General features: G+C 39.7%; 1 protein-coding gene, 1 long non-coding RNA gene and 2 other non-coding genes across 4 annotated transcripts; all 4 read right to left on the reverse strand.

Moving 5' to 3' along the window:
- Window positions 1-3627: 3627 nt before the first annotated feature.
- Window positions 3628-6905, reverse strand: LOC122079061. The gene is made up of 2 exons (XR_006140262.1): window positions 6666-6905; window positions 3628-3958 (listed from the first exon to the last, which is right to left on the reverse strand). It is a non-coding gene; the product is annotated as an uncharacterized LOC122079061 (long non-coding RNA).
- On the reverse strand, window positions 4160-4260 carry LOC122080497. The gene has a single exon (XR_006140789.1). It is a non-coding gene; the product is annotated as a small nucleolar RNA snoR113 (small nucleolar RNA).
- LOC122080498 lies at window positions 6014-6110 on the reverse strand. Its single transcript, XR_006140790.1, has one exon. It is a non-coding gene; the product is annotated as a small nucleolar RNA snoR113 (small nucleolar RNA).
- An 886-nt stretch (window positions 6906-7791) lies between the features above and the next one.
- On the reverse strand, window positions 7792-10025 carry LOC122078968 (zinc finger protein VAR3, chloroplastic-like). Its single transcript, XM_042645174.1, has 4 exons — window positions 9891-10025; window positions 8745-8861; window positions 8513-8611; window positions 7792-8389 (listed from the first exon to the last, which is right to left on the reverse strand). The coding sequence occupies exons 1-4, from the start codon at window positions 9917-9919 to the stop codon at window positions 8278-8280; spliced, it is 357 nt and encodes a 118-aa protein (XP_042501108.1). The 5' UTR covers window positions 9920-10025; the 3' UTR covers window positions 7792-8277.
- Between the last annotated feature and the right edge of the window lie 488 nt (window positions 10026-10513).

Consider the following 10513-nt stretch of genomic DNA (forward strand, 5'->3'; position numbering starts at 1 on the left):
TTTCCTCAACAAGGGTTGCACTTCTCTAAGAGCCTCAATGAATAAGCGTGACCTATAGGTATTACTCTGTATGGCAACTAGAGCATAAATCACCCCTGACTCGTGACACTCTCCTTCAAATTGTTGTTGATTTAAAATGTTGAGTGTTTTGGTGGGGGCGTGTTTGGATGTACTTCCCTTGTGTTCTGAAACCCTAACTTCCCTAGGGGGACTGGGTGTCAGTCTGATATTCTTCCCTTTGAACTCAAAGACATAGGTGTTAGACTTCCCGTAATTAGTGACATCCCGGTCATATAACCAGGGCCTACCTAGAATGATGTGGGCAACATCCATCTCTAGGACATCACACCACACTCGATCCTCATATCCTGTAAAGTGTAGGGGAACTAGACACCTCAGATTTACGGGAATGGTGGACTGATCAAAGCAGGCAACCTTGTAAGGCTTGGGGTGGGATTCAGGTTTGAGGCCCATTCGAGCAACAGCGCTCTTGGCCACCACATTCATGCAACTCCCGCTGTCAATGGCGACGCAGCAGTTCTTGCCCTGATGACATGTGTAGGTGATGAAAATATTAGTTCGTCGTCAATCGTCGCTATTCTTAGGTTGTGAGACCATGCAACGCACAATGCCAAGCTTGAGGTCACTAGCCTCCTCAGTGTCCTCATCAGATATGGTCTCATCTGGCCTATGGTCCTCATACTCATGGTCCTGAAAACCCTCTTGGTCACTTTCCTCAGGGGTCTGCTCTCCTACATAAAGATTTCTATTGGGACATTCTCTGGAGAAGTGACCAAACTCACGACACTTGAAGCACTGTTGTTGCCCACTACTCTTGGGCACTTCTCCCAAAATTCCTTTACCCTTGTTGTCAAATTGACGCAGTGGTGCAACAGGGGGTTTTGGGAATCCAATTGAGCCTTGGGGTGGTTTTCTAAATTGGGACTCCCCAGCTTGGAAGCTCTTCCTCTGAGAATAAGTTCTCATGGAGGACTCCACCTCAAGGGCTATCCTGAATGCCTGTGGAACGTCTCGCACCAGGTGGGGTGCCATACGAGACTGAATTTCGGAGTTGAGCCCGATAAGGAATCTGGATAGTGTCTACACAACATCCTCCCGAATACGGCTTCTAATTTTTAATTCATTGAACTTGCTCATGTACTCGGTCACAATCAACTTCCCTTGCTTCAGGGTATTCATTTCATTCAACAACTGAAGCTTATAAGTGATAGGCAAAAATTCCCTCTTAAGCCGCTCTTGCATCTCCACCCAAGTGGTGATTGGCTCAAGTCCTAGGTGGTCCTCTTGGTACTCTAGGTCTGTCCAGAAGTCCTGGGCAGCTCCAATAAGCTTGAATTTAGCAAACCGATAGCGGACTTCTCGGGCATATCATAGAAATCGAAGTACCTATCCATCTGCTTGATCCAATCCAGAAGGATCCTAGCGTCAATCTGACCATCGTAGGTAGGGGCATCTACCTTAATCATCCGTCTGACATCAAAGCCCCTATCATGGTGCTCATAGCCTTCATCATCTCCATATTGGGTTTGGCGTCTTGGCAGTGGGCCTCGACCCCTACCCTGATCCCTACCACGCCTTAGGCCTTAGAAGTTATCCCCTATTTGGTCATAACCGTCAGTCTGGTTATTTTCGTTTACTTCCTCAGGGTTAAGGCCTCTGCCCCTAGGTTCAGTGTCGGTTATGTTACGGCCTTGCCGTTCATCAAGGTTTTGAGCACTTGTCTCGAGGGCAGCCAACTTATCGATAAGGGCTTGGAGATAGATAGCTTGTGTTTCCTGTATGGTTTGAACGATTTTCATGAATTCAGCCAGTTGCTCCGATTGGGTGGCGGTGCTAGGAGGGTCAGACATATCCTGATATGTTCTACCACTACGAGTGGACATAAGAAGATGGGCAACCAAAGGTACGATTGCCACCAAAGACTCAAGGTCTACTCAGGATCTCCAATTGAGATAAGTAGTTAGCCCTTTCAATCTTGAGGTCAGAAACCTCCCTCTTGAGTATATGCCTTTGGAGGGAAAAAGGTCCAATGCTATTTGGTCCCGCCAACTTAAGAAAGAAAATGGTGTCCTCTAATCTATGGTATCGCTCTCTTAGCTCAGACTCGACCACGGACAAACGGTGACGGAGACTAGACCTCAAAAGATAAGACATGTAAATAAGGGACAACAACACTTAATTACCCTCAACCTAGACAAAACCATGCTCTGATACCAAGATGACGTAGGGGGTTCCTAGGTGACTAGGTCTCCTACAAGATTAACTAGCTAGGTGGGGTTGACTCAAGGGGCTTAGGTAGATAGGACCAAAGAATCTCAGCCAACACGATTAAGCATGCAAGATAAAACGAGACTAATAAACAAAGTAGTCAAAAAGCAATAATAATCTAGACGAAAAAACACATAAATTCTTACTCAAATTTCAAATGGAGGCATGGGGAAGAGAACAAACGACATATGGGTATTAGGTTCAGCACAAATCCATCTAGACACCCAAATTAGATATGCAAACAATCGATAAAATAGGCATAAACAAAGGGCAAAGGCAGGCTTCAACGTCAATGGGCTGCATATATATAATAGGGATTAATGGAGGTGGGGAGGGTTTAGTTTAATGTTTTACCATACTGCTGTTCAGATCTGAGGAGAGAAGAGATCAAGGTCCTCCAAAATAAAGAGGTTGCAGTCCACTTTTAGTTGATGAAGATACATCCAGCCGATTGTAGAGAGAGCAGCGCCAGCGGAGGGTAAACAACAACCAAGAGTAGTAGCAGCAGTGATGTAATGACAACAGTGTATAACAATGGCAGTGAGGTAATGGCAGCAGTGTGCAGCAGCAGCAGTATTGTAACGAGTATGCAGCAACAGCAGTGAGGTAAAGGCAACAGGTGTAGCAACAGCAATTTTGTAACGGCAATAATATGTTGCAGCAACAGTGAGGTAAGGCAGCAGTAGTAGCAACAACAACTTTATAACGTCAGTAATATGTTGCAGCAACAATGAGATAAGGCAGCAGATGCAGCAGCAACAACACAACAGTAGGAAAAAAAAAAAGATTGAAAAGAAGGAGAGAGGCGAGACAAGAAAGCAAAGAGAAGAGAGAGCCGAGAGAGTAAGAGAGGAAAGAGGCAAGAGAGAAAAGTGAGAAAATGAGAGAGAGAGAGAGAGAGAGAGAGAGAACCGTGAGGGGTTGGGGGTTTGCTCTTGGCCTTTTTTTTCAATTAACATTCATCCCTCAATCTTGGCCTAAGCCACTACATAAATATCAATCTAGTTACTAAAAATAAAAAGAGTTAATTGACTAGTAAATAAAGACTTTCTAAAATCTAATCAACCAATAAAATAGTTTCTTAATTAATTAAAAGATTAACAAGGAAAAGAATATACTACAAATAAATTACTAAACTAATAACTAATGGGGCCCACAAGATCTAAAATCTTCTAAGATCTTCTAAAACCTAGATCGAGCTTTCCTTCTTCCTCCTTTTTTTCTTCTTCTTCTTTCTATTCTTTCAGCGACAAAGATGGCTTCTTCTTCTTCTTCTTGCGCCTATACACTTTGATGTCCCCATCAATGAAACTAAGAATAGTTAATGGGTCCAAGATCTTGACAAAAAATAAATAATATGTATAGAAATTTAATTAACATGTTTGTTCATGTCCAATAGAAGAGACACCTTTGATCCACTTCCATGAAGCTTGGAGTAGATAATGGGTCCAGGCTTTTGACCCCAAAAAAAAATCTACAGCAATTTAATTAAATTAATTAACATGTTTGTTCATGTCCATTTGCTTGTGGCCCATTCAAGTTAACGACCCCCCTTGTTCACATGCCTTCTCTACGGGATAAAGAAAGAGCGTACCAATGGAGAGGGAGAGGCTCAGCCATTGCAGGGTCTTCTAGGATCATAATATATGCAGTCTTACCCAAATTTACCCTTTAACAAGGAAAGAAAATGATTAGAAGTTAAAATGAATTCAAGAAAAGAGGCCAAAAATGAAACAGGGACCAACATATAGACAATGAAACACATGAAATTAGAAAACTGAACCTATCTCTACAATAGTGTAACTATATAAATGACATGAAAATTTAAAGGCTAACTATTTGATCACGGTTTAATTTTAAATAATCCTGACTGGCTCAGCAAGCACCTTCAAGTATAGTTCTCATCATTCTACTACCAATTGGATGAAATCCAAAGCAGCTGTAAGTCCGGCCTTTTTGTCATCATTGCCAGTGAGAATGTTACTGGTGCACCAAATGGGTATCAAGTAAACATAAAACTAAAGGAGTGCAGAGGGTCTAGCAATGGCAACCCAGGTCCCAGGGTAGACTCGTACAACAGGCTTCATATACCTGCTCCCTAGTAGTTGGGGATAAGGCACAGATGAGTTGACCATGTGAATTGAAAAACATATCTCAATCTTTCCAGTAATTCAGAAACAGATTCAAACATCTTGTCATTCCTTTCCTTCAATACACTACAAGTAACAGTGGCCACAGTAAGTTTCCCAAGTTTTGTACCTTTACAAGTGAAAGGTTGTCTTCCCACCATTCCAATAAGCTGATAAATTCTTTAAGTATGACCTATCCACTGTTAAAATCCTTAATCCGCTTCCCATACTTCCATAGCAGAAGTGCAAAGATAAAACAAACATTTCAGACTTAGCATTAGCCGGATAGACAAGAAGTACATTTAACAAATAGTGACTTCATAATCAAATTGTCAATAGTCAAGGCTTTTACAGAACAGCCTAGCCTCATAAGCTTACAGTCATGTCATACTGTTAGACATCAGCATAAACCCAAAAAGAATTAAACATCTAACACACGCATCCAAAAACCTTAATGAAATTTCTTCAAAACATTATGTGGAAAGTGTGCTTCATGAGCCAGAAAACCACATCATGTCAATCCTTTTTTATGGTCATTGTGGGTAAAAAATAAGTGGTACCATGTGATATGAAAATGAAGTTGGTTCATACTCATGAACAAAGACTCTTAAGGTAAATCCTTGCCAAAGAAAATGCATAAGATGCATATTACCGCTAAAGTTTATCCAAGTTTGTAGACACATTAAACTACACTCTGACACTATTTGAAATCAAGCAGCCACAAATGCACTTGAGATCAAGCAACCAATATCAAGGATGAGAGAAGATAAAATCTGCAAAATCCAAAAACAAGTCACTAGAACACATCTGGTTACAATGTTCGATCAATATTTTGATTGAATCAGCAAACAACATCTGATGACTCACATCATCCAAACAACAGATGGATGGAATCTAAACCAATTGTAAGTCCAGACTTTCTGTTATGTACCAGCAAGAAAAATGAGATACTCAATACATCAAATGGTTATAAAATAGGCCATCATATCTTTTCTCAAGTACAAAGCGAGAAATTTAAAAGCCTGTAAAAGATTACACCAAGTATCCAGCAATTTTTGGGAATAATAGTTAAGCATCCAAGGTCGTGTGACCCTGATGCTGGGACTTTTATTTTGATTGTGAAGTAAATTAGTCTGTATTGAATGGCATCACATCTACACATCGCAGTGGGACTAAGAAGATCAAAGTAGAGAGTGCATACCTGTTTTTTGACATAATCAGATTGCAATTATTCTGTATCTTCGTATAATGTCTATTTTGAGGCTAAATAATAATTTGAAATGTTCACATTTTTTTCATACTTTTCCCTGGACATTCTGACACTGAGTATGCATGTGTTGAAGTAACAGAAGCTACTTCTAAAATATGTTTTTCCACTTCCATAACACACTGGATTAGCAAGTCATTCATTATTTTTTTATGGCTTATTAATCCACAAATATTAAACTTTAGAGCAGTTCTAATTTCTTGCATGAATACTAATGAATTTGTTCTAACACTGCACCTATTTCTATAATAGTGTAACAATATAAATGATAAATGAAAATTCAAAGGGCAACTATTTGATCCCAGGTTTAATTTTTAAATAACCCTGACTGGCTCAGAAGCACCTTCAATAGGCCTCATCATTCTACTACCAATTGGATGAAATCCAAAGCAGCTGTAAGTCCGGCCTTTTTGTCATCATTGCCAGTGAGAATGTTACAACAGTGCACCAAATGGGTATCAGGTAAACATAAAAATAAAGGAGTGCAGAGGCTTTAGCAATAGCAACCCAGGTCAGACTGGTGCGACAGGCTTCATATACCTGACCCCTAGTTGTTGGGGATGAGGTCTATCTGAGTTAACTATGTGAATAGATAAAAATTTCAATCTTTCAACTAATTCAGAAAATGTTTCAAACTATGGAACAATAGTTTCATCTACTAGTAGATCTTGTAAGCATGAAGAAACTGAAAATCTTTGAAATGAAGCTACCACAAATGCACTTGAAACCAAGCAACGAGATCAGACAAAATCAGAAAAATCCAAAAGCAAGTCAATAGACCACATCTAGTTATAAAGTTCGATCGATCTTGATTGAATCAGCTTAGGAAAAGCATTTTCACCGAACATTCCTACTCTCTCTTATCAGGATTCAAGTTTCCAACAGCTGCAACAGATATGATCTAGAGATGACTACTCACTGAAAGGATTTACGCACTGAAATTCAATGATATGAAATCCTAAGTGGAAAAGAAAAATTACCAGTTCCCATGGTCTACCTTGGAACACGAAACTAAACCACAACCCCTATCAGGCATGCTTTCTGTTATGATGAAATCATAAGAAACCTGTAGTCATCGTCTTCCCCCGCCATTTCTGGCTCCCTAAAACCCTAACTCAACAGAAGGAATTTGGGTGTAGGAGCCCTAAAAATAGAGTCGAGCCATTTTAAAATGAGAATTTCATCGAATTACCATACTACCCATACTCCTACGCTACGAAGTTCTCTGTTCGCCCCTTGAAAATTCAAATTGACCGGACCTTTAGGGGATAATTTCCCGCCATCCTTTTCACGCGGAAATGTCAGCTTTTTTCGTATGGGAATGATGCTCAGGGAGGACGGCTCCTCTCCATTGAGCACAGACCGGAGAGTGATCCTAGGGTTGAGAAGAACTGGGCACACATCACTAGGTCACCTCAGAGCCCTAGGATCACTCTTTGATCCCTAGGCTCTATAGAATAGTATCACTACAAAGGTCACTAGTGTGGCAGTTAGAGGTAGAGAGGAGCAGCACTGATTGCCCAGGTGATCGACACATGTCCAAACGGTAATCCAATGATTGTATTTTTATTGATCAAAACAGAAATGCTACGGCAAGAGCCATTGGATCAACGCTTGAATATATATATTGATCACCTAGGTAGCTATGAGTAAGACCTGGGAGATTAGCTCTTAGGACAAAATCCCAATCTGTCAAAGGCATGTGACATAATGGTCCACAAGGGAAAAAATGCAATGACATAATTTCAATTAAAATTGGTCGAATGGTCTGACCGTCTTACCTATATTGTACCTTAAAGTTGTCTACATATCGTAAGGAAAGTGACTAATGGCAAGACTGCTCATCGACTCTCCTGATGGAGTTAAAGTTTCTATGTTGCAAGATAATACTAAGTTCATGACTTCCTGAAGACTAGTTTAAAATCAAGTGTAGTTTGATTTCAATTACCTAGCGATAAGTAATAAGTTTAACTCTCATTTTCTGATATTTCTTTGCTACTCATATTTAACTCACTTTCTGACATTTTTTTTACTACAGATATTTACTACTCTTTTTAGAAAACCATTAGAGAGAACCCAATATTGATGCCGATAGAAGTTGAGTCATTAAGAACACAATGTGGGAAGCCTTGCATACATGTTCATAATATAGCTACATTATCCTCTTTTTTGGGTGGGGTGTCCTTGCACCAAAAGTAAAATATAACTACATTATAACAATCCCTCGCAAAAGAAACACAATGTAAGTTCCACATTAGCTACCACCAAAAAAATTTCCCTGTACTAGAAGAATATCAAGATTTGACTAAAAACAGCAGGCACATTGGCCTACTAATGGAGAAGCTCAGGCTATGTTGAAATTTTAACCTTTGAAGAAAGAAACAAATTAAAAAAAAAAACCTATGACAACAGCATTCTTGGCAGCCACTTAAAAGCTTTGATGGTGTTGTTTTCTCTCGAAGAAAAACTCAATTCTTGGGCATTGATTTAGCCACAAAGTAGATGAAAATTGGCCAAGGAGGTCATGATTTTGAAGAACATCATCGTCGTCTTCTGAAACATGGATCCAGATGCGTCACCATGAGAGACCACTCAACGAGGCTTTTTCCATATATGTGCTTCATATTCCATTGCCGAGTCCTTGGGGCGTCCACAGTTGCATTTCAGGCACACCATGTTTTTTCGGTAATTCAAGAAATCACAGCTGTAGGAACAAAACAAAGTTGAATCAACCCTGAAATTAAACCTCCATTTCACATGTTATGTGGGCATTCCAAGTGGGGTGGGTGTGTGTGTGTGTGCGTGGAGCAAAAGAGAGAGATCTTACGAGGGGCATTCCCACTCCCCAGGGTTTAGCTGTCTTTTCGGTCGTGACACTTGGCAACGCAGACACTTAGTATTGCGAGCAAAGTTCATGAATCTGCACCTGGACGTGAAATCCAAATGGAAGATGCATTCATTCATCAACGAATAGTCAAATCAATGATTAGTTCAATACCAATATGTTTCTAGCATAAGTGTTTAGCAAGCAAAGTCAAATAAGGAAATAACAGACTTACTGAGGGCAGGTCCAGTCCCCTTTCTTCATTTCAACATCATCCACACCAACTCTCTTAGGTCCCTCTTCTTTGCATTCTAGGCATCGCACATTTCTAGCGAAGTTCATAAAATTGCATCTGAAACCACATCGAAAGGCTATCTTTCAATCTCACCTCATATAAATTCTAAACATTTGAATACAGGCTCCAGAGTCCAGACAAAAGCACAAAGAGTTTTATGTTCCCTGCAAATTCTTTAATACTGAGAATGAAGGTCACACTTGGCTACTGTATGTTATCTACATTTTGCCGTTGCCAAATTACCAATATTAACAATTGCCTTCATCTTTCACCACCCCCCCCCCCAAAGGAAAAAAATATTTGCCTTCGTAAAAAGAGGGATGGTTTTGTTCACCTCCAGTTGGACAACGATATTAGTACACAGAACTTCAGTAAAACATGCTTTATCAATGAAAATATATATTTAAAAGAACTCATCTCAACTCAGCCTTATCCCAACTAAAAGGGACTAGGTACATGGATCATTTTTCTCCAATCAGCTCTATTCGAAGCCATACTTTTTATTAGTCCTAAACTATGCATGTCTTTCCTCACCACTTCTCCTAGAGTCATTTTAGGCCTACCCTGACATTTTTAGCTCCTTCAATCTGAATCAAATCACCCCCTCCATACTCAAAGGCCTCCATTGCACATGTTCATGCCACCTAAAACAACTTCGATAAATATTGCCTAAGAAAATATTTAATTATACAACATTTGATGTTTAACTGAAATGTCCCTAATACCCCAATCTGACAAGGGCAAAGTTTTAAAAACCAGATAAGGTATCAGAATGCCATGGAGGCATGCCATCCAAATCGATTTCGATCAGTTGAATCAGAAAAGATTTGGAAATAGTTATTAAAAAAGTGGACCATACAGCTGACTTTGGAAGAAAGCCATGAATACCAGACTTTCAGATGCAGTTTTGTCCAGATCCAATTTTGGCTTTATAAATCATATAAGAGATGTCCATGCCACCTCAAGTGGAGGATGCATTCATGCATCAATGAACAATCAAATCAACATAACAGCCACCAGAATACAATCAAGTTTCTAGCAGAAGTGCGAAGCAAGCGAAGTCAAATAAGGAAATAACAGACTTACTGCGGGCAGGTCCAGTCCCCTTTCTTCATTTCAACATCATCACACCAACTCTCTTAGGTCCCTCTTCTTTGCATTCTAGGCATCGCACATTTCTAGCGAAGTTCATAAAATTGCATCTGGAACCACATCGAAAGGCTATCTTTCAATCTCACCTCATATAAATTCTAAACATTTGAATACAGGCTCCAGACAACAGCACAAAGAGTTTTATGTTCCCTGCAAATTCTTTAATACTGAGAATGAAGGTCACGCTTGGCTACTGTATGCTATCTACATTTTAGCGTTGCCAAATTACCAATATTAACAATTGCCTTCATCAACAGGGATGGTTTTGTTCACCTCCAGGTGAACAACAATATCAGTAAGGACTCTCCTATGTATCTAAGCCAACTAACTGCCCCAGGCCACAAAGGCTTCAACCAAAACAAACTCAATTCATTCCATTCTAAGTCCATCGTTGATTGGTTACCCATATATAAAGAGAAAACTCCAAACAGAAAATAGAAACTAACTTTACGGAGGACACTACCTTAAACAAGGAAAATGAAGACAATAAGGACTCTCCTACGTATCTAACTTCTACCATAATAAAATTAAAAATAAAATAAAATAGAGATTACAAA

Source organism: Macadamia integrifolia, chromosome 5 (assembly GCF_013358625.1).
Source record: "Macadamia integrifolia cultivar HAES 741 chromosome 5, SCU_Mint_v3, whole genome shotgun sequence".
Lineage (NCBI taxonomy): Eukaryota > Viridiplantae > Streptophyta > Magnoliopsida > Proteales > Proteaceae > Macadamia > Macadamia integrifolia.